The 24,589-nt window shown below is 40.2% G+C and overlaps 1 protein-coding gene across 1 annotated transcript in view; it reads left to right on the top strand.

The window, feature by feature from the left end:
* Window positions 1-1,769: 1,769 nt before the first annotated feature.
* Window positions 1,770-24,589, top strand: part of Gabrr3 (gamma-aminobutyric acid type A receptor subunit rho3) — a 56,530-nt gene continuing 33,710 nt past the window's right edge. Inside the window, exons 1-3 of the mRNA XM_027412448.2 lie at window positions 1,770-3,420; window positions 15,057-15,169; window positions 22,278-22,345. Of these exons, the coding sequence (XP_027268249.1) occupies window positions 3,296-3,420; window positions 15,057-15,169; window positions 22,278-22,345 (306 nt within the window). The 5' untranslated portion in view covers window positions 1,770-3,295. The remainder of the gene's footprint in view (window positions 3,421-15,056; window positions 15,170-22,277; window positions 22,346-24,589) is intronic.

Genomic DNA, 24,589 nt, shown 5'->3' with positions numbered 1-24,589 from the left:
TAAACATTATAAGTAGTAGGGATAGAAAGAAAACAAAGAAATGGCACAATAAAGAGTCCAGATGAGTTCTCGTCATGGATTTGTCCTTACAATGAAGGGGATACCCCCAGCCATCTGAGCATGAGTAAGTGATGAGGAGGTATCTGAACTGGCAGGTATTTCTTAAAGCAGGTGATCCTGAGAAAGCCTCCTGAGTTCTCAAGTGTGGATGCCTCTAATTTAAAGGATCATTCCTTTGGGTGAAATTTGCTTTAAGAGCTCCTTGTTGGGGTGGGGGCAGGGGAGGGAGACATGAGGAACCAGGAAGATTGAGTCTGGGGAAGAATAGAGGAGAACAAGAATAGAGATATCTTAATAGGTGGAGCCATTATAGGTTTAAAAAGAATTCTGGCACTTGGGAAATGTCCAGAGATCCACAAGGATGACCCCAACTAAGAATCTAAGCAATAGTGGAGAGGCTACCTTAAATGACCTTCCCCTATAATAAGATTGATGACTACCTTAAATGCCATCCTGGAATCTTCATCCAGTGTCTGATGGAAGCAGAAGCAGAGACCCACAACTAAGCACTGAGCAGAACTCCTGGAACCCAGTTGCAGAGAGGGATGAGTGATGAGCAAAGGGGTCAAGACCAGGCTGGGGAAACCCACAGAAACAGCTGACCTGAACAAGGGGGGAGCTGTTGGACCCCAGACTGACAGCTTGGAAAACAGCATAGGACCAAACCAGGTGCCCTGAACATAGGTGTCAGTTAGGAGGCCTGGGCAGTCTATAGGGTAGTGGAACAGCATTTATCCCTAGTGCATGAATGGACTTTGGGAGCCCATTCCCCGTAGAGAGATAGATACTCTAACAGCCTAGACACACTGGGGAGGGCCTAGGCCCTGCCCCAGTGACAGACTTTGATGTGACAGACTTTGATGATCCCCCATGGAAGGCCTCACCCTCCGGAGGAGCAGATGAGGGATGGGATGGGGGATCAGTGGGAGGAAGGGGAGGAGGGAAGGAAGAGGGAACTGGGATTGATATGTAAAATAAGATTGTTTCTAATTTTTAAAATTGCTCCTTCTTCATTACTGAATCTTAATTGCCCACACATTTCACTATGAATAATCATCATAGATATTGTTAGAATGATGGTAATAGAATTTTGATAAAGCATGGATCTACTTATAAGTAATCATTTCCAAAACTGGATGTTCTAGAGGAACGTTTTTTGTTTGTTTAAGGAAGACTTGTTGGCACATCCCACCTTTACTCTACTTTCATGTATTTACTCTCTCTCTCTCTCTCTCTCTCTCTCTCTCTCTCTCTCTGTGTGTGTGTGTGTGTGTGTGTGTAGGTAGTGTTTTCACATAGCCACATTTACTAGCTATAGAAGATTAGGAAGAAGGGGGAGATTAAGTTTTTTTTCTTAATGGAGCAGGAAAAATAAAGGGTTTTAATGGAAATGCTGAACTTTCTGTTTGTTCACTATTCATACAGAGTAGATAGAAATGGAGAATAGGGCTGGAGAGATGGGTCAGTGGTTAAGAGCACTGGATACTCTTCCAGAGATCCTAAATTCAATTCCCAGCAACCACATGGTGGCTCACAAGCATCTATAATGTGACCGGGTGCCCTCTTCTGCTTGCAGACATACATTCAGACAGAGCATTGTATACATAATAAATAAATAAATAAATCTGAAAGGAAGGGAGGGAGGAAGGAAGGAAGGAAGGAAGGAAGGAAAGAAGGAAGGAAAGAAGGAAGGAAGGAATAAAATTATCAGATGCTGGAAAAGGGGAAATTAAAAAGAAGATGAAGATGAGGGGAAGAAGAAAAAGAGGAAGATGAAGAGAAAGAACAACAACAACATACCTAAAACACAAAAAGTTTTGATCCATGGTCTAAAAAGAATACAGTCTGAGTTAAAATATATTAATGTGATAGGTTAATAACAACATACACAAGATATTAAGTTAACAAGTCTATTTGAAACAATTTGCAGATCTCCCCACACTATCTGTCACTGTGCTGCCCATCTTATAATATTCCAGTTGTAGAAAGTTAATTTCATTAAATGTCTATGTAGTGGCATTTTACATCCATACAGTGTACTGGCTAGTTTTCTGTCATTTTAATGCAAGCTGGACTCATCTCAGGGAAGGCAACCGAAATTAAGAAAACACAATACCCGAATAAGATTGGCCTGTAGGGATACCTCTGCAGCATCTTCTTGATTAATAATTGATATAGGAGTGCCCAACCCATGGTAGATGGTGCTACCCAGGGCAAGTGGTATGGACAAATATAATAAAAAGCTTAGCAGGTGAGCCATGAGCAGCAAGCCAGTAAGCAGCACTCTTCCATTGTCTCTGCTCTCATACCTATCTCCAGGTTCTTGCTTGACTCCCTGGCCTGACTTGCTTTAAGATAAACTGAAGCCAGAGAATTGTAAGATGAAATAAATCCTTTCCTCCCCAAGTTTCTTTTGGTCAGAATGTTTTATCACAGCACTGGAATCCCTAACAAAGACATACAGGGAACATTAGCAGCCAGAATGTTTATTCTCTGTCTGTCTGTGGGCAGCCTGCTTTTCAGAAAATATAGGGCCCTAATTTAATAGTGACAGATTAATTAATATTTGGTGCATTATCCAGGACAGTAACGCTTCCTTCAGAGATTGCTTACTATATTTAACCTTAAATTGAACCGCTTTTGTTATGAAGGGAATAAACCATCTTAATGTGTGATAGTTGACTTGAAAATACAGTAATATAATTTTCTATTGGGCAGAAGGTCTGTGTGTTTGGAGAGAGGAAAGAATTCCCTTCTGGATGCCATGAAGCCATGGATAAAAGGCCTTGCAATGTGTAATTAAGATTAAATTAATCATCTTTCTTTCATTAAGCATATTATTTTACAGAGTCATTACATATATTTAAATCATATTGCATTGGATTAAGAGGATTAGAGCCTAACCTAGCTTCTTTGTCTGCCGAGGACGGCCGCTAAGAGTTTACTGAGTGGGGAATCAAGCATCGAGCGCTCAGAAGCTTCCCGGGAAAGAGGGAAAACAAAATGCATTGCCTTGTTTTCCTTACATTGCTGATGAGGTGGACAGACACACAACTGTGTGTGATGCCAACCTACTTAATCTAAGGAAACAAAGGATGGCACTGAAGGCAATGTCTGCTCTTGTCTCCTTAGTTCATTTTCATGATAGGATATTCATTTTTTGAAAGACACATGGACAGGAAATCTCAGTAGCTGTATTGGTGGCATCCACCTGCATTCCTTTCTTCTGGAAGACATGGTCCTGGCTGCTTGGTTGGTCTCCTTCACCTATGCCTGGATTACATGGATGCCAGATGCTTCTGCTACTTCTGCCTTCAAGAGGCACCACCAGCAATGCCTAGCTTCAATGAAACAAACACGGTAAGACACAGAAACAGTCATCGATTTTCTCCCACTTTCTCCAAACAGCTGCCTCAGACCCTCTGCTGATCTAGAAACGTATCTTTAAAGGAAGCCTGTCTTTGTCTTGGTACCTGTGTCTGCAATAGCTCTGATCCATCAAAACAAATCACCTGTGGCAAACATCCAAAAGCATGCCATCTTTGGCATTGTTTGTTTAGTTGTATTTATTTGGGGAAAAAAACAGTTCAATGTTTCACAGATGTATCATCCTTCAGGGAGCTTGTTTCTTCAGTGTGGACTGCATTTACCACTAACAGTGATATTTATTTACAGTTTCTTCTGATTTTGAATTAGAAGTAGTTTTAAGAATATACTTCTTTCCATGTCAGTTTTGTGGAGGTCAATATAGTTTTATACCTTGAAGAGGAGAAAGTATAAAAAAGCATCCAGACCATTTATTATCTGTTGAAAATAGTGTCCATAAATTTAAAATATCTTTCTGAAGATTGACTAACCATCATTGTTATTTTCCCATCAATAACATGAGATGCCTGGAAATAACTCGGAGAAATCAGTGCATTACAATAACCAGGGCAACACAACTTGCCTGGGGATTCCCGGGTTTCATAAGAGCACCCCGAATTCCCCGTCCTTACAAACTGGACAAATCAGTCACTCTCCTACCCATAGGATGTCCTTGCAAAAGTCTTCCTTTTTCATAAGATTTCTCAAAAGACCTAATCTGTGAAGTGACAGATGTTCCACAGCTTGTCCTTATAATCTTACATATTCATGAAACACTCTCCACCAGATTGAGAAAAAGAATAAAACATTTAACCAGTACTTTCAGAATCCTCAGGTTTAAAGAAGAAAGGAACTGCAGTACCAATTTCCAGTCTGCTTTGGACTTTTTAAATATATTTTTAGTTGAAATAGAATTACATCACTTTCCCCTTCCCTCCCCTCCCTCCAACCCTCCCAATGCCCCCAACACACTCTCAAGTGGATAGACTCTTTTTCTTTGACTATTACTGTTACACAAACACATACATATATGCACATGCATGCGCACGTGTGCATGTATGTGTTGTGTGTGTATGTGTGTGTGTGTTAGGGGTTATGTATATATGTGTATACACAAATATACAAATACAACCATTTTGAGTCCATCTTTGTTGTCTGTGTGTATTTGGTTGGGCTAACCACTCTTCATTGGACAACCAACAAAGAGGCTTATCCCTGGGAGAGGCTATTCTTCTCCCAGCAGTCACTAGTCACTTTTAGTTCTTTGATAGGAATGGGACTTCATGAAATTTTCTTTCTTCCACATTAGCATGTCCACTGATATTTCCATTGTTCCAATCTTGTCTGTGCCACCATTTCTGGGAGACACTATTTCACAGCAGACTTCCCCGTATTTGGCTCTTACAATCTTTCCTCCTATGAACCATGACAATGACAAGCATGGCAAGATATAGGTAAAGGCGCATTAAGTGTCACTCACATGGTGATGCCAACCAATAGCTGTCTGACTGAGCTTAAAGGCCCACTCAATGGGAGAGAAACCATGTCTGGAACTGGACCTAGCCAACTTCCTGGGACTCATGAAGTTATGGACCTAAGAGGGAAAACTATTACTGTCACTTGCACTCTACTTCTTAAAGTATATCTCTTATACTTTCCTTCCATTCTGTTCTCAGACCACAGACCAGAGATGACACAGGATCTGGTTGAGATCCCCTCCAAAAAAATTAAGCAAGAATCTAAGATTACGCCAAACTATAAATTTTTTGGTTTTTTTTGTTTTTTCAGGTTGCTTCCAATAGTCATGTAGTTTATAACAAATGGAGAGTATATTAATTATCATCTATCATTTAAGGCAATAGATTTTTCTGGCTGTTCCACAGATGCTTAGAGGAGGAAAAGATATATTATAATAAGAGCTATTTCATTATACTAGTCCACATGTGTACCACAGTATCTTTGGGGAAAAAACCATCACACAACTAGTGTCATCATTCACTCACATCCATAGGAAGGAGTTAGCTGCACTGGGCACACACAAGACAAACCTTCTCAACAAGAAAGTGGGGGGGTGACTCAGAAGGCTTTGCTTTTACCTCTGAATTATTGGCCATCAGCAGATTCTGAGAGAGATGGAATCACTGTCTTTAGTTCTGTGCCCTCCGTTCATCCTACCAGCCTCCAAAAGATAGCTCCAGGCAGCCTGGTTAACCTCAGTGGGTTATAAAATGAGACAAACAGACATGTGCATGGAAGAGAAATTTGTTTGTATGGTGGGGAGTGAAGACTGGTGGTGGAGGGGTGGGAGGGAGGAGGTAAAAGTGGTCAGTGTGCAATGTGAGCATGTATGAAACTGTAAATAGCAGTAATAATTTTAAAAAGCTATGCTTACTGCTTATTACATTTTTTTAAAGTCAACAGGGAGCACAAAGTCTTTCTGGTAAGGAGGGAACCTTTTTCCTTGGGTTAAATGCCTCTTTTTATTTCCTTTTAAAAGAAAAACAACTTAAGGGTTGTATAGGTCAGGTTTCCTCCAGGGGAAACACTGGGTTTCTTCTGTCTGAGTTCCAAATGCTTGTTTTCCACTTTTCTGTGTACTAACTGAAGAGCCCTTCAGGCCACAAGCCAAAATATGACTCATTAAAATTTCTCTCTGCTGCTTTTGTTCTGCAGTGAGCAATCCTCTAGGGCACTGGGGATTGTGTAAACTACCACCCTCATTCAAAGCAGTAGCTTAGGATAAAACAGAGGCACTTTCCCTGAGTGAGCACAGTAATCCAAGGGCCAATTTCTACACCGCTCTCTGCATTCCCTCATGCAAATGTTAAAGCACTCGACAAAAATACAGTAATGACTGTATTGGCTTCTTCCAGAGAAGTAAGGCCAGGCTTCTCCGAGCTTTTCTTATAAATAAATATTGTGTGGTTCTTTGCTCAATACCCAACCTGATTACTCACAACAAGTAATGGTACAACTGATTATCTACCTCTTAAAATGTAAGAAAACTAACAGAATGGCAATGAAAGAAAGACATAGTCTTTATTTGAAAATCACACACTTTACACACTTTGTTTCGTTTGCATCAATTATTCTGAGCCCCGATTTCATTCACTCAGGCCTGCATATGTTATACTAATCAGGCTATTTATTTTCATTCAAATTATAATCTTGATTTCCATCCAAAGATATCCTTTCTTAGGCTAAACATTTTAAAAGTCTTTTATTGTAATATTCCCCTTGTTTCTAAGAAAGATGGAGGAATTATGGATAAAGGAACTTTTGGCAAGTGAAATTGTCTTTCTTTGCCTAGGAAAGACATCTGATTCTACTATAATCATGCTGTTCTTGGACTTTTAGGCCTGTCATAGCTCTGTAGAAGAACTTAGTAATTCTTAAACTATCTTGCAATGGCCTGTCTACACTTTATCATAGTGTCTTTGTTTATTTATGCACACTTTAATGATAACTTGTTTAATTGTACATTTTTATGAGCTGATCTTAATACTATTTTATTTTATAGCAAGCTTATAAGTCTCCTGGAAACTGAACATTGGCTCTTATCAGCCATTCAGAGCAGACACTAGCACAGATGTACATAATAACCTACAGATTCTTCTTAAGGCTACATACAGTCAGTGGGCATTTCTCCAGTATTCTAAGCACAGTCCAGTACTGGTGTGAAAAGGTGTAGAAACATTAGCACAATTAGCAGATTTCTGATCCTTTTTCAAACAAGATAGAAACTCCAACGTTCATATAAAATCTTGTAACTTACTACAAGACTTACTACAATTATAAAATCTTGTTACTTACTATGTGAGCTCCAGATAATGTCAACAGACCAACTCTGAAATTGATCCAGTTTCCTAACGATACAGTAGCTGCCATGTCTCTCTGGTGGAGCACACTCTCTGGCTGTCTTATCCTCAGAGATGTTTGCCTGCACAGGTGTTTCCCTTAATAGACAAAAGATGTTGACTGCAGTCAGCCTTGCATTCCGGATGGAGCTCAGGTGTCTAGGAGTGGTTCAGGCAAGGCCACAGAGTGCTTCTCATCCACCTGAAGGCTTCTTAGAGCATCGGGGGCCTAGAAATAAAAATTGGATCTCCAGTTAGGACAGTAGTTTTCTTAGTGACCAAAAATAGGGGCAAATTATTTTCCTGCTACTTCACTGTATCATGAATTTGTATCTATATATCCTAGCAGAATCTTTTCGTGGACTTTACATTTTTAAAAGAAAAACAATAATGCAATCTATTGTACTGTATGAGTTTCATTCTGGGCTTCCAGGTGCATTTCTAATGGAGCTTGAATAAGAAAGTGTTCATCCTAAGTGAGATCACTGTATCATTGAACCCTCATCATAGAAGCGTCTTCTTCTATAGTAATAGACACAGAGACAAATGGACAAACATGCAGAGAGTGAGAGATTTTGGAGCACTCAGTCCTAAATGGGATGTCTTCATCCCCTTGAGGTTCAGGGATTTATGAGGAGGGGTTGGGAGGCAGAAAAAAATGTAAGTGCCAGAGGTGGTGGATGACTGCAAGGAAAACCAGGACTGGTATACGTATGTATGAGCTCTTAGAGACTGCAACAAGACCTGCACAAATTCAAACAAAATGATCCTGGTACAGAGAGTCCCATCACTAACCAAGAAACTATTCATAATTGGTACCTGCTGGGAGAGAAAAATGTCAGTTTTCTCCAGTGGAGTGTGTGTCACCAGTTATATCACCTGCACTCCAGCATGCTCAGGGGTGGTTGTCAACACAAAACCAACTCTGTCGATTTGGGTGCTTTTGTCATTGTCATTCTTATGGGTTGGTGGTTTGGGGTCATTTGGGGGTTGGGTTTGGGGCAGCCATGGTTTGTTTTCTCCATCTTTTTGTTTTTGAGAACTTCTGGAGAGAACATGAAGCGGGTGGGAGGGTGGAGAGGAGGACCTGAAGGGCTTAGGAAGAGAAGAGAATATAATCAAAATGCATTGTATGAATAATAATAACATTAAAGTAGTAGTAATAATAAAGAAAAGAAAATCATCTGCACAACAAGATAGGGTTCTAGAATGAGAAGAAAGGTGACTTCTAGAGTGACTCTACAAGATGGATAGAATGTAGGAGGTTCCAAGTTCACTTTTTTTTTTCAAAGAGAATGAAAGACAGTTTATTCTGTAGCTAAATATGAATGAGCATGGCCTGGGAACATGGATTCAGGTTACCCCAAATATAATATTCCAATGTGGTTTGTGAAGTTATTTCTAAACAGATTTTTTTATATATACAATATATCCTGATTAGTTTCCTCTCCCTCTACTCCTCCCAGTTTCTCCCCACCACCCCTACCATCCAGATCCACCCTGTTTCTGTCTTGTTAGGAAACAAACAGGCATCTAAAGGATAATGATAAAATAAAAGATAAATCAGAATAGGACAAAACAGAAGGATATGAGCTCAAGAAGAAGCACGTTAAACACACATAGACTCAGAGACCCACTCATTCACATACTCAGGAATCCCACAAAAACAGAAAACCAGGAGCCATAATCTTTACACAAAGGACCTGTAGGGTAAAATATAAAGTAAATAATAATAATAAAGCGGTCTTAATCATTATAAGGAAACTTTATGTTTCCATGTAAAAGTCTAGAAATCATAGTTTTGTTTCTCTCTACTTATAAAATCTCAATGTGCCAGAAAGATGTTTGTTTCACCTCAGCCAATGCTAAAATGTTTCAGTTCTTAGCTCTGATATGGCCTCAAAGATCTTAGAGGTCCCAGAAACCACCCAAATTCTAAACTCCCTTGCCTCCAGGATGCTACTGCTTTCCTAGTCACAAACTGAGTTCTAATACTTAGAAGCCCCACACACTCCTTCTTGATCCAGAAAAGAAACATCCTCAATCAAAAGGAAAAGTTATGGCTATCAACAAGATTTATACCAACAATTTTTTAATGTCTGTAGTAATTTGTGGTCAAAAGCAAAAAAGTTAACAATGCTGGTATTCTGTTATTATATATAATATAAAACACAGTTTATAACAACTATTCCATACATTATAAACAATATATAATTTCTAAGCCAGAGGCTTTCAAAGCAAACACCTGCACTCAAGAGGCATTATGTATCTATAAGGGGACATGCAAGCTATCTAAGGGGCATGTCGTCAAGTCCAGTCTCTAAACAATTTCTGGATTCCATTCTTTATGACTTTATTAACACTCACCACAGTCTTCTTCATCACCTCCCTTTAACAATTTCTCTGGCTCATGTGACAAAATACAGGCATCTCTCTCTTTCCAATTGTGTTGTGTGCTTCACTCTCGTACAAGAGCTTCCTGAGGACAAAGAGACAATTATGAATATTGAGCTTGAGATAGTAAATGCCTCTGTGCCAAGTAATGCATCATTTTCACCCTGGCTTGTTTCTCACCTTCTTTCAACAAAATTAAAGGAAGAACCTGGTTAATGTGCTAGATGATAAATCACTAAACATGACTGTGAGTAATTGGTCACACAATGCCGTTTTTAAAATATAAGTCAGAAGGAATTTAGATAATTCAGTTACATTTTTCAAACAATATGAAAACCTTTTCTAGAAATTCAATGTATTTACATATATATGAACAAAATTTAGTATTTTCACCTATAAAACTAAAAAAAGGAATTTATGCAAGACCTATGCCTTGTTTCATTCTAACAATGACTAAATCCATTTAACACAAAATAACTGGAGACAATATACCACATTTCATTCACAAATTCATTTTCACTAAAGTTTTATTCTTAAATTTAATTGGAATCAACATTTATATAAATTATTTTATTCTCTTTTAAATGGTAAAATTTAAAAGGTAGTATCAACATATATATATTTTCTTCCCCAAAATACTTGTATGGTGGGTAATAAAACTCTACGAAACAAGTAATGGAAATATATAAGAAAACAATATAAATTTTATGATATTTTAGAGAATTTATTCATATATATATACATATATATATATATTCACATATACATACTGCTTCTTCAAGACAGGGTTTTTCTGTAGCTTTGGAGTCTGTCCTAGAACTAGCTATGGAGACCAGGCTAGTCTCGAACTCACAGAGATCTGCTTGCCTCTGCCTCCTGAGTGCTGGGATTAAAAGCATGCACTACCACCACCACCCAGCTTATTCATATATTTTTAAGTCCTTAATGCAGGTATTCACATTCACTGAATACATTTAAAGGAAGAATGTCCTTCTAAGTCATTAATAACTACATATTTTTTAATGCATGATAAAAGAACTATAGAGGTTATTTTATTTGTTTGACAGGAATTGTTTTATAATTTTTAATTATGTGGGGTGTGTCTGTGTATGTCTGTGGGGGGGTTGTCTGTGTGTCTGAGACAGGGTGTCTGTAAATGTAGGTGCCTATGGAGCTAAAGGTGTCAGATCCCCTGCAGCTGAGGTTACAGGGTGTTCTGAGTCACCCCATGTGGGTTCTGGGACCCACACTCCTGTCCTTTGCATGACAGTAAACATTCTTATCTACTCAGACATCTCTCTGTGGTGATATTTTGTTTGTGATCTAACAAACAAAGCTTGCTGACGATCAGAGTGTGGAGCTAAGCCACTAGTTAGCCATAGAGACCAGGCAGTGGTGGCACACACCTTTAATCCCAGCACTTGGGAGGCAGAGGTAAATGGATCTCTGTGAGTTCAAGGCCACACTCTGGGCTACACTAAATTGATCCAGTCTGAAAGGGAAGCAGAGCTCCCACCTTTGATCCCAGCACTAGGGAGGTGGAGACGGGAGTGATATGGCTCGTTGGAGAGAGGAATATAAGGCGGGAAGACATAGGAGATGTGAGCATTCAGTCTGAGGATTCCTAGAGACAGGATCACCCATTCAGTCTGAGGATTCCGTTAAGGTAAGAACTAGTGACTGGCTGCTCTGCTTCTCTGATCTTTCAGCATTTTCCCCTATATCTGACTCTGGGTTTTTATTATTAAGACCAATTAGAATTCTTACTACATCTCTCCACTTCCTTTAAGTGTTATTTAAACATACAGTGCATAGACTTGTAAAATTTCTTTTGAGGGTGCAACCAGCATATTCTCTTTGCAAAGAAGTTAAGGCAAAAGTAAATCAAGATAAGATAAACATGAACCACTCACTGCAAGTCAGGTAAGATCTGGTGCTGTATCCCACTGCTGTCAAGAGAGCATTTCACAGCAGGTCTGTGCTCAGCATTCTTGGAGTTCTCAATTAAAATGCATCTGTATTTCAGTCTCCTGCAGAGGAGTACTTCTGAAAAAGACACATTCGTCACATGTCATTTAGTTGCACCCAAAATATTATTACTACAAGTTTCCTGTTACATCTACATCTTCCTCTTTACAAAAACAAGTAGCCAGCTTTTATTCACTGTGTGCTATTTTCTACAGGAACAAGTTATCCTGAAAAATTGTTACAAATGAAAGTTTTATACCCCGCATCTACTAAATCAGAAACTCTGGGCAGAGGCCCAGGAAACCAGAAGAGCTGGATGCTTGCCAATGAGGATCGAATTTACCACACATCTGGGCTTATGTCTTGGACATAGTAGGCATTACTTGAAAGCTACCTCCTGCTATCTGTGTACACATGTGTGGGGGTGGTGTTCATATGGGTGCATGTGTATATACATGTATGGAGGCCAGAGATCAAACTCAGGTGTACTTCCTCAGGAGTTGTCTACCTTGTGTCTCACAGGGGTTCTTATTGACCTGGGCTCACCAATTAGGCACTGGTTGATGAGCAAGTCCAGGGATCCTCCTGTCTCTGTCTTTGGGATTGCAAACACATGTGCCACCATGACTCACTTGGTGGGGACAGTTAGAGGGATCAAATTCATGTTGCAACACTTGCTCGGAAATGACCTTATGATTGAATATGTCCCCAGTCCTCTATCACTGCCTTTTTAATAAATAGTTCATTCTAGCTCCTTAGAAGACTTTCCCTAGTTTATTCTAGTTTCTCAAGAGAAATAGTGCTATGTGTTCAATTATCCACAGGTTATAGTGACTTAACATATTTAAATTCAATTCATTGCCTTCTATTCAAAAGACTTTCCTTTCCCCATCTTACCCATTCGTATTATGAGAAAAAAGGATACATCTCTAACCCCTGAGGCTTCATCCAGAATCCACCCTATTGAGAGATCATACTGGACCTTCTCACAAACCCTAATACACCTCTTCCATCAGCCGCTTCCCGGTCAGAAATCCTCCTAGTCAGAGTCATTTTCTGGAGTCAAAAAAAAAAAAAAAAATGCCTCCATGCCAGTGAGATGGCTTAGTGGGTAACACTAAAGGTGAGGACCTTGGTTCAATCTCCAGTATCCACAGGATGGAAGGAGACAAGAGAATTCCACAAGTATGTCTGACCTATACACACACACACACACACACACACACACACACACACACACACACACACACACACAATAAATGTAGCAAGAATTTAAATAAACTGCTTCTGAAACTGTTTTGTTAAAATTTGCATCAGTGTCCCTAGGAAATGGTGCCTGAGGCAGAAAAGAAGTCCCAGTGTCCCAGCACCTTGTTCATATTCACTGATGCCTAGAGAGACAGGACTTGGTTCCCACATCAGGACTCCACAGAAAGAAGCTTGCCACGTGCCCTTTGACATAGAGAAGAGAACATGGAAATAGACTTGGCCTGTTTCACTGGTGGGTTTGCCCAGGTCCAGCAACCCTGCCATCTCAGCCTGTCCCCATATTCTCTGCTTATTCTGGCTTTCAAAACCTTGTGTTCATCAGTTTCAAATTCTGTGATGTTTTCACTTTTTACTGTTTTAAGGCAGAGATTGTTCAGTCAATGTCAGTCTCTTGGGTGTCTTCTTCAAATGCTCACCCCGGGCTATTTCTTCCTCAAAGGCTGCCTTAGCTGATATGAGTTGTATGTGACTCTGAACTTTGATCACCATTACCCACCTAATATTTTTCATCTAACATTCATATTCTGAGAAATGTTGTCTGTTTATGTATTAAATCCCTTTTTGTTTGCTATTTCAAATACTCTAAACCTTGCTTTACCTTACCTGCTCCACCTTATGTAACAAAAAACAAATGTTGGAAGATATTTGGCTTAATCTCAACTAACAAAATGAGATTCTATGTGTTTATTTCAGACCACACTATGCTAAGCAAGATGGCTAATAATGAGAAATATATATATCTTAAAAGTATTTTGTGCTGGCTAGTTTTATGTCAACTTGACACAAAGTAGAGTTTATCTGAAAGGAGGAAACCTCAATTGAGACAATGCCTCCATAAGGTCTGGCTGTAGGGCACTTAGGGATTGATGAGGGGAACCCAGACCATCGAACATGGTGCAATCTCTGAGCTTGTGATCCTGGGTTCTACAAGAAAGCAGGCTGGGCCAACTGATAGCCCTGGTTCTGGGTCTGGGTGGTAGGTAGCTGAGTTGGTCAGCCTGACACCTTTACTTCATTATCACCACCAGGGAGAGCTCTCCATCACTGCCCTGGCTAACTCACCCAATGAAGCAGGCAGCCAAACCACTCAATGAAGCAGGCAGCTAATTCACCCCAGGCAGCTAACTCACCCAATGAATCAGGCAGCTAAACCACCCAATGAAGCAGGTAGCTAACTCACCCAATGAGGCAGGCGGCTAACTCATCCAATGAAGCAGACCAGTTCTCCTGCTCTCGCCTCTCAGAGCCAACTCACCCATACCCACACCACCAGGGCCAGCTCTACTGTTTTGCCCAGGCAAAGTGCAAGGCCCCCTCTCATGAGGGCCTGCTCTCCCCAACAGCCACTTCATCTATGAACTGCTGGAGCATGTGAAGGGGCTGGACCTGCAGATCCAAAGCTGTAGGATCTCCATGACACAAGGCAACATCGGGATAATCAAGAGGAGTCCCAGTGAGGGCCCAGTATCAATAGTGTGGCAGAGGCCAGAGGCCTTGAACCAGATCAATGACTCATTGCAATGAGCATTCAACAAGTAAAGATGTATGGACTAAAGGGTGTACTGTGTGACTCACTTTGTCACACGACAGCTTCCATGCCGAGACTTTTGTTTGTCCGTTACTTTGGTTGGTTGGTTGGTTGGTTGGTTGGTTGGTTGGTTGGTTGGTTGGTTGGTTTGGTTTGGTTTGTTTGTTTTGGATTTTTTAAATTTTATTTTATTTGGGATGGGGAGGTTGCAAGGACAGAGGGCAGATACAAAGGAACACAAGGAGAGGAATGGGATCAGGATGCATGATGTGAAATACACAAAGAATCAACAAAAAGGACTTTTAATATTAAAAGGGAAGGAAGGAAGGAGAGAGAGAGAGAGAGAGAGAGAGAGAGAAAGTCTGACAGGCTGAGCAAGCCATAGGGAGCAAGCCAATAAGCAGCCGCCCTCCATGGCCTTTGCATTGGTTCCTCCCTCTTGGTTCCTGTCCTGTTTGAGTTCCTGTCCTGACTTCCTTCAGTAATGGACTGTGGATGTGGAAGCATAAGCCAAATAAACCTTTTCTTCCCCAAGTTCCTTTGGTCATGGTGTTTCACCACAGCAAAACTAACCCTAACTAAGATGTGTATATATCTTTTTCTCGGGGGTACAGCGTAAGGGAAACCAGAATGAGGAAAGACGACAATACTAAAGTCTGGCCCTTGAAACGTGAGCAGTTGTTGCACATTGAGGACCATGATTTCTCCACAAGACCTGGATTTGGAGGTGAGTGTCATCATCAAAAGTCCATGCTAAAACCTACCACACTCTCAAGGTGGGTCTGAAAATTTGAAGCAATTAGTGCCAAATCACTAGTAAAAGCTAAAATAAGTAAGTAAATAAATAGGCAATACTTTCAAATACCTGTAAGATTATCTTCTCTTGACTGGGAACAATGGACAAGGCATACATTTTATAGTGACCCCAAAACTCTTTTTGCTTCCTATTTTTGACATTCCTGCAAATAGAATGTGCTCAATATTTAGGAGACAGATAAATTTGCAACATAGCAACTTGTTCTTTCTACTCTAAGCTGAATAGGATGATGTGATGCTAATTTATAGACTCTCACTATATCCCTACAAGCTAGAATGCCTGGCTTTAATGGAAGAAGAAAGCCATGACTCCCCCTGCTGAGTTTATTTTCCTCTTTTTTAATGTTTTTAGAAATTAAAACTGGTCGGGCGTTGATGGCACATGCCTTTAATCCCAGCACTCGGGAGGCAGAGGCAGGTGGATCTCTGTGAGTTTGAGGCCAGCCTGGTCTACAGAGTGAGTTCCAGGACAGGCTCCAAAACAATACAGAGAAACCATGTCTAGAAAGAAAAAAGAAATTAAAACTGTTTTTTGTTTTAATTATCCTTCATCGAAATACACATTACTCATTGAGCCAACACCTCAGTTGAATGCAGAGCTCATCCGTATAGCTAGTTTGACTAGGCAGCTCCCTCAGGGGATCCTGTGTTCCTACCTTCCCAGTGTTGAAATCATAGGTAGGCTGCCGTGCCCATCCAGCATTTATATGAGCGCTGGAGATCCACTTTGGTTCTTACCCTAGCACTTTACCTGACTGTCAATCTCCTCAACTCCTGGTTGACTTTGGTAATTTTCTGGGAACCATTGGGTTGCAATCCTAAAGACCTGGTTTAAACTCCATTTCATTAGTGATTCGTTAGTGTCCTAATCATCAGAACGATGGGCAAGGCTCTTAACAGTCAGGGTCGGGGACCCCTTGTCCAGCATTCCTGACCCACTAGACCTAGGTGATACTGAGAATTTGCACAGCTGCTGATGCTGCATAGTCAATGATGCTGATGCTGTGGGCTCTGAGAGCCACTGTGTTAATTTACCATCATCTGGCTTAAGTCTTGGTGAGTTTGTTACCTTTTTTTGTGGAGTGGTTATCACAGTTGTTGAATTCCAATTTACAATTGTAGAAGCCCAGCAATTAATCAGGTTTAAGGATATGTTTATCCGGTGCTGAGCACGCAACAGTCACGTAATTTCAGCACTGTGAGAAGCTGTGAGTCTCTGAACTGACTGATACTCACTGCCAAAAGAAGCTTCTGTGAGTAAGGCTGGCGACAGCACTAGTCTACAGGTATAAATGTAGGTGTCAGCAAGGCATTGACAATATATCTGTTTTGCAAGACAAAAGTAGCAGATTGCCCTCCTAGTCTAACAACACCCTCAGTGACTATTATTAGGTTTGCAGGACTAAGAACAATTTCCTTCTTTGGATTAAGCCCCATATCTGATCAGAGAACTTATGTAGAGGCCCAGCACAGGACCAAGGCAGTCAATAATTCCAGTTTGGGTGGGAGAGGGATCTTGAGGCTTCATGACTAGCTGAGGACCTATTGGCAATTGTCTCCCTCGGGAGACAGCATCCTTTTTCCTTGAGGGTGTGGCTACTGAAAGTCTGCCCATGCTTAATTGGACTTAATTTTTCAAAGAGAAAAATAAGGAAGAGGACATGGGGAGTGGGCAGGATCCAATGAAGGAATGGGGCATTGGTTTGGGTGTGGATATGATTACGATACATTGTGGTGTGTGTGTGTGTGTGTGTGTGTGTGTGTGTGTGGGTGTGTGTATGTGTGTAATTTTCAAAGGAAAAGCAAAATATGCCAATTTAAAAACAAAAAGTATTCATTTCACTGTCCTTTTGAAACTCTCTCATTTTCTTTCTCTACCTCGCTATTTCTCTGACAATTCCCCAAAAGATTCCAAAACTTCTAACTGGCATTTTCAATAAACTGATGCTCAACCCCCCTCCCCCGAAAAATGTCTCCCAAAGTTTGGATAATTGTAGTCTACAACTATGGTGCAGGAGCAGCAACTTCTTCCTCTGACTTTTAAAAATCAGATAGTGTCTTGGAGCTGGAGCCTGTGGAGTCGCTAGGGGGCACCAGTCCCACGTGAATTGTTTGAAGTTGGCCTCAGACTTAGCAGTTGGAAGATGCCTCGTGAGGCATCTTGTCAACAGGAATTCAACATTGATGACTGATTGACCTGTTTGTTTGTTTGTTTGTTTGTCTTGAGACTATTGTACTGTTTTACTGATTTCTTTCTCAGTATGTTTGACGTCTGTATAGAGGGGGCTACAGGTTTTTGTGTAGCAATTTTGTATCGTGATAACTTTGCTGGAAGTGTGTATCAGTGTAGGCAGTTTTTCCGGTGGAGTCTTCAGGGAAGGGTGTGTTGATGTCTTCTTCCTCTCCTATCTGTATCCTCTTCACATCCTTCAAATGTCTTACTGCCCTAGCCATGACTTGAAGCTATAATTCCTGGAAGCTAGGTTCCTCAATTACATTGTCTGCTGTAGAGGAAGAGGTTTTGTTGTTGTTGTTTAATGGGTTCTTTTATGGGAACATTAGCGAGAAATAGAGAGAAATGGCTATACTTGCTAGTGGATGGACCTTAAAACAAATAATATACAGGCACCTCATTACTCAACGTGTTCCATGGATTAGCAGAAGCACCAGCAAGTCCAACTAAATTCCCAACCACAGTCTCAAAGCCTGCATTGTAACTCCCCATGGTAACAGGATGCCCTGGTGAGTGGCTGTGGGGGCTTCAGAATGCCAAGCCTGCACCCTCCTTCCCAGGTAAAATATTTATGCTTTCACCCTCCACCCTTTGCATCATTCTCACCTCCAGGAAAGCATAACACCGGCCCAACATTCGCTTTTTGCCTGACATGTTAGGAATACAGGTTACTATTTTTAAGCGATAACGCCTCCTTAGATTATTTTTCCCAAGGCTATTTTATGAGATTATTAAATATGCAATTGAAGCATGTGACTCATAGTGACAGCTGGCAGATCATCTCACAATTGAGAGATTCTTCTGACAATCTTAGGCTGGGGTAAAAGGTGTCCAGATAGTTTGTTCAGTCATTAGGGAAGGAAAACTCCCCGAGTCCAGTCCAAAGTAGAATCAATCTACTAGCTCTGTGAAATGGTCTTCATTTGCTTAGCCTGACCAGAAGCGTGCCTTAGAAGGTGACTCATTCTCTGCTCTCAAATGGCTGCTTTCCTTTGGGAAATCGGGCTGTGGAATACAAAAGACAGGCTTTAATTTATCTTCCCCTTGTCCACAGCACAAGCTCATGAACATACTTCTCTCCTCTCAGCTAAATGTAACTTCAGCACTTCTCTTGCCTTAATGTGTTTTCCTAATTAGGTTTAACATTAAAACCAGCTGCTACCGGAGTGGGTTTTTTTTTTTTCTTTCACTTTTATAAAGCATCAGAAGATTAATTGACTCATTATGTAGAAACAGGAGGATGTAAATTTAGGGAGCTTTTTGTTTAACTTGGGTTATAAATTGCAGCTCATTTTCTTTATTTATGTTTTCCCGCCCACTATGTCTCCTCTAACTGAGGACTTTTTGTTTCCCTCTTTCAGAGGATGATTTCTTCGTTTCTCAAAAGTCAGTCTAGCACCTACATTCTGGCAGCTGAGCTGACACAAAAGCTAACATTATCAAAGCCGCTTACAGTCATCACGAGTCACACAACAGGCCTGAGAGTCAGAAGGACTTATTCCCATCCCCATCACTACCTGGCTTGGGATGGCAAATGAGAGTTCTTATGTAGCCACATAAATTCATACAGAGGTCAGCTAGAGCTAAACAGCCATGTGTACCCACCTACTAGATGACACATTGTGTAAAGTGTTGTAAAGACACTACAGAGATGGATTAAATCATTTTTACTTAGCCCTTATTAGTCTACCTGCATTCCAAAACCCAAATATATACATTAAAACATTTATAGATGTGTTACTACCTAGTTAGTGCTCCTTGGAAGTTAATAGTCAAACGGGTCAATCTTTAGCTAACTTCTACTTGATTTTACTTGTAAACTTGGGCAAAGTTCTTAGAAAGGTATTATCATTTATGATATTGACCCAACATAGAGTAAATGGTAGGTAGCCCCACATTTGAATGAGGCAAAGGGCAAGATGTGGTATGCACTCCTTCATGAGTTCTCATAACAGCCCTTCAAGACCTAGCAAACAGAAGTATGAAGATTAAGGAGACACACGGAACTGTAGCCCTACTTTGGTTGTATATAGCTACATGTGTTGGCATTGTAACCCCTGTGATTAATTGTCACTTTCTTCCTCTCATAGCACATGAATGATATTTGAAGGTTTGAAGAGTAGCCAATACTCTTCAAACAATTCCCTTCACCCTCTACTCAGCCTTCACATGTCAGAGACAGGTTCTTATTCCCTGTTGGATAAGGAGTTGGATGCTCTTAACATAAAATTCAAAGGAGACAGACATGAGGACAGACAGCATCTCACAGGTGCACGTTGTGTGTGGATTGTGAGGAGCTCATCTCCATATAATAGTATAAGTCTGAATGGAAGGAATAGCAGGTAACAGGAACTCATTTCAAATGACCAAGCCATGCATTACCTTTACCATAAAAATAGCCTTGAGATTCCGTTGCATGCCCAGCAGGAGGGTGAATATATCATCGAAAGCTAGCTATAGCCACCAACCACTAGGATATGCACTCTTCTCTCCATATCTTAAGCAATTGTTTTCCAGCCTGCCACCATCACCTAAAAAGACAACTTGTGCAGATGTTCGAGTCCTTTATACAAAATGGCACAGCACTTGCCTATCCCCTATATTAATTCTTCCATATTCTTTCAATTGTCTCTAGCTTACTCTGATGCCTCCCACAATGTAAATGCTATGCAAATTGTTGTTAATAAGGCCTATTTGGAAAATAATAATGAGGGAAAAAAGCAATACATGCTCAGATTTGAATATCTTAACTGTAGTTGGTTGAATCCGAAGATATGAAAGTCATGGACTCAAATGGACAACTGCCCTTAAAAGAGCCTAAAGCCAAGCTGTTCTCTGGCCTCACCAGAAAATGAATGATGGAAAAATCACTCTGTGTGTGTGTGTGTGTGTGTGTGTGTGTGTGTGTGTGTGAGAGAGAGAGAGAGAGAGAGAGAGAGAGAGAGAGAGAGAGAGAGAGAGAGAGAATGTGTTGATAACCTATATGTTTGAGTGTTTAGTTAAGAATAGTGCCCTGCATTTCCAAAAGGTGGGGTTGCATTTTTGCTTAACTGAGCAAGTAATGTTTAATTTATTAAGATCCAATTAAGTCCATTAAGTCTGTAAACTGTACTATTTATGACCTACAGTGGTGCTCTTTGAGTATCTCTGTGCAGATTTTATAGTGGAAGAAACCAAACTTTGGAGATATTTCTTGCTCCATAATATATAACAGTGATGAAGTTGTGTTCACACTTTATCCAAGACACTCTGCCACCCCTTTGAGACCTTTCAAAATCTCATTCCCTCACAGCATTAGAATTAATGGGAATATTTATTCACTATGAAGTGCCAAGCAGAGCTATGGATGAGATGCTGTCATGAATTTTTCTTATGATTATTAATTCAAGAAACAGGGCAAACGCAAGAGATCACCAACCCTTAGCCCCGTGAAGGAATAATGCTCAGCTCTTCCCAAGTTCGTGTGGAATTGGAATCTGCAGTAAACAATGCCATAGAATTGTTGTCATACAAGTTAACTGATCCAACATGTGAAGAAGATGGTAGTTAGGACACAAGTAAGACATCAATAAAGGGTGAGACGGGAAGATATTTGAGTGACGGGCCAAGTACCTGGCTAGCTGAGACTCTTCTAAGTAGCAAATGATAATAAACAAAAAGGAAATGTGATATGGTAAAGGTAGCACCCAGAATTAATAAGGTCCCAGAAGAGTATCAACAGAGTTAAGTTGTTTTACACTTTGTAATGCATCTAGAAGGCTGCTGGATCGTATGCATATGTGTGTCACATGTGACACACTTAGTCCTTCTTTAGCCAAGTAGGAAAGCTTCTCAGGATGGGCTCATCTAAATCCCAGCATCTGGATTAAACAGCTGCGATTCAGCTGTGCAGAATTAATCTTTATTTGTTAATAGTCAAGAGTTTTTTTTAACTCGATGAGGCAATACGATTTAAATGAGAATGACTTATTCCAGTAAGAAAAGCCATGCAAAGATTATGTGTAAACATATGGATTGTGTCAACATAGATGAGATCACATTTCTAACCCAAAACTAATGATAAAGTTATTAACAGCACTCCCCCTACGTATACAGGGTGGGGTGTTGAAATTCCTTCTTAGTGGAACTGGAAAATGCCACAATGGCTGTCTGGCCTGCACTCTCTTAGTTGCTATTTACCCTGTTGCAGGAGCCCTAGCTGCTAAGTTTGAAGTCCACTGTCTGAGATTGCTTCAGTTTCCACCTGAGTGTATTTCATCAAACAAGTTTCTAAAGTGTTTGCTTCTACCCCAGTATCCTCTGTGACTGCTGAGTCTGAAGCATTGTATAGCATTCGAGAATCTGTCTAACTCTAGACCACTAAGCACTTCATGAAGGAAAGAGGCTGACATGGGGGAAAGAGAGAAATGGGTTTGACATTTCCAAAGTCAAGGACTCTATAAAACTCACTGAACTGCCATTATTATACAAAAATTCGTGATCTGATGTGCTCCTATATATGCTTCCAAAATGTTCTTCTTTAAATTCCCACTAGCCAAAACACGCAATAGCAAAGCTTTGGGATTTTTCCAAGCAACGATGATTGGAGTAGCATTTATTCATGCATATGCCTTAGTTATTATGTTTGATGATATGACAGGTGATTCAATAGAAAATAGGAGAGATGATGGATAAAAATATTGAAAAAACTAAATTACCTTCAATTGTTGAACAATGGTCTTTCTTGGCTGTGGAAGATTTCCAAAAAATGCATTTCTCAGTAAATCATTCATTTTTCTCTCTGAAGGTTCCCCAGTGCCAGTAGGTATAGACGTCCAGGTGGAAAGCATTGACAGCATTTCAGAGGTCAACATGGTGAGTTTTCCCACCAGGCATTGAGCTTCTGCTGAAAAGAATTAAATAATAGTTTTGAATTCATTAGTTTTTGAATGAGCCATTTCAGGCATTTATGTTATCAATCTCTCCTACTTGGCATCATAGCAGAATTGCAGTTTCTCTTCTCCCCTCCATTCCTCTCCATTCTTTCTCCCTCTGACTACACTACGATTCCTCCCCCTCACCCCACCTTCTTTTCACGGCTTCTTATTTATGGCTTCCTGCAGAATGTCATGGTAAAGTTGCTGTCTGTCACCTGTTGAAAACAAGTGTATAAGAGAAACAACCATTCAGTTTTCGAACCATGAAATCTCAGCCCCAAGGCCTTCTTCATAAAATGATAGAGTGCTGTGCCAAGCTTTATTATTTCCAGGTGATTCAGTTGATATTAATTCTGCCTGTCTCTGAATAACCAATACCAGAAAATAGGGATTTTAAGATTCTTGATCAGCATATTTAATTCAGAAAATTTTGTTTATCCCATAGTATGTGATAGAAATACAAAAGAGCTTAACATTTTATTTTCCAGAGTAATGCCTATATTTTCATAGAACATTTTTTATTTTAAAATCACTATTCTACTTATAGTCACGAATAAAAACAGATATATAATAATTTTATATGTGAATACATATTGGAAAGAAAAATGAAGACTAAGTTGTTAGTTACAAATACATTCAAAACTATGTCTACAGAAATAACTATACATAGTACAGCTCATACATCAAAAAGATTTACTTAAAAATAAATCTACTTTCAGATTCCATATATCCAGTAAGATGTTATTATCCATTCACCAGGGATTGTATGTTCTGAACTCTGATATAAAGAACCTACAGGGGGAAAATTGTCTAAAAGTCACCTTTGAAAATTTTATGAGAATACACACCTAAAAGCTTCAGAACAAAAGAAAATAAAATCAGGATTAAGAGGATGTCTATTAATAGAATGTCTATTAGCTAATAAAATAAGTGTTTTCAGATAGAAGTAAAGCTGTGACCTCTTACTATCTGTCTTCTCTTCCCAGTTGTCACCTCACTTTACTCACTTTTTGTACCTTTTCCTCTTTTTTAACCTGGTTTCATCATTTTAGCCACTTTTATGTTTTAATGGCGTCAACCATACTTTTTCCATTTCATATTCAATATTTTAATGTATTAGGACCCTTTTTGTCTAGATAACTCTCCAAATAGTTTTCATTTAAGTGATTTTCAGCACTGGGGTTATTTTTTCTGTAACAAGAGTTCATGCTGGGCCCAGTTTCTGTACTTGCATACTTTGTTTTCAAGTGGATTTCTTTTAACTCCTGGTTTTATGCTAATTTTATATAGACTGAGCTTTGATGAGCCCTTCCATATATGTTTGCATGCAAGATACAGTTCCTTGCTAGGACACATTTTCAGTGGTCCTTACCTCATTCATACCTAATGGCTGCCAGCATCAGTAGGAACCAGAAGACACCCTGAGTGAGGGAAGTCCCGAGTAACCATGTGCTGTTGACAGGAACCCAGAGCCTCAGACCCATGGAATGATGGCAAAGGTTCACTTGCGAAATATTGACAGCATGTGCAGAAAAAGTCAGAATAGCTTTACCCTTCCCCAACATCTGCAACCTGAAGACAGCTCCCCTACAGAGACAGCTCCTACAGAGATTAGCTAAACCTGTCCCCTTGGTCCAGCTGTGTTCTATAACCACTTCCCACCCCCACCCTCATGCCTGCTTGTCCATCTGTGTGCAATAACCGGCTTCCTTGCTCAGCTGTATGCAACAACGCTGCTGCCGTTCAAGTCTATGTAATAAACAAGCTGAGGGTCCTAGGTGCACAGGCTTCTCCGGCAGAGAGCCCAGACCACAGGATCCCTGATTTCTTTCTGTCCTTGTGTGTGTGTGTGTGTGTGTGTGTGTGTGTGTGTGTGTGTGTGTGTGTGTGCGTGTGCGTGTTTTCTTCAGTCCCATAAAGCACCAGTCAGGTTTGTCCCAGGAGCGATGCTAGATGAGTCTCACTCCCCACCCCAACTCCGTTTTGTTGTCTCTTCTGCCCTCTTTACAAGGGTTTCCTTTGTCTCAATTATATGTGCATATAAATAACAAATACTCTTAGCTGGTACCCAGCACCAAGTAAAGTGCAGCTTATGGGCCTCTCCGGAGTACTTTGTATCTTAGTGCCTCCAGAACTGATTTAACTTTAGATGCCTTTAGATGCCTTTAGATGGATCCTGTAC

This window comes from Cricetulus griseus, chromosome 4 (genome assembly GCF_003668045.3).
Source record: "Cricetulus griseus strain 17A/GY chromosome 4, alternate assembly CriGri-PICRH-1.0, whole genome shotgun sequence".
NCBI lineage: Eukaryota > Metazoa > Chordata > Mammalia > Rodentia > Cricetidae > Cricetulus > Cricetulus griseus.
This window is presented reverse-complemented; position numbering and strand designations above follow the sequence as displayed.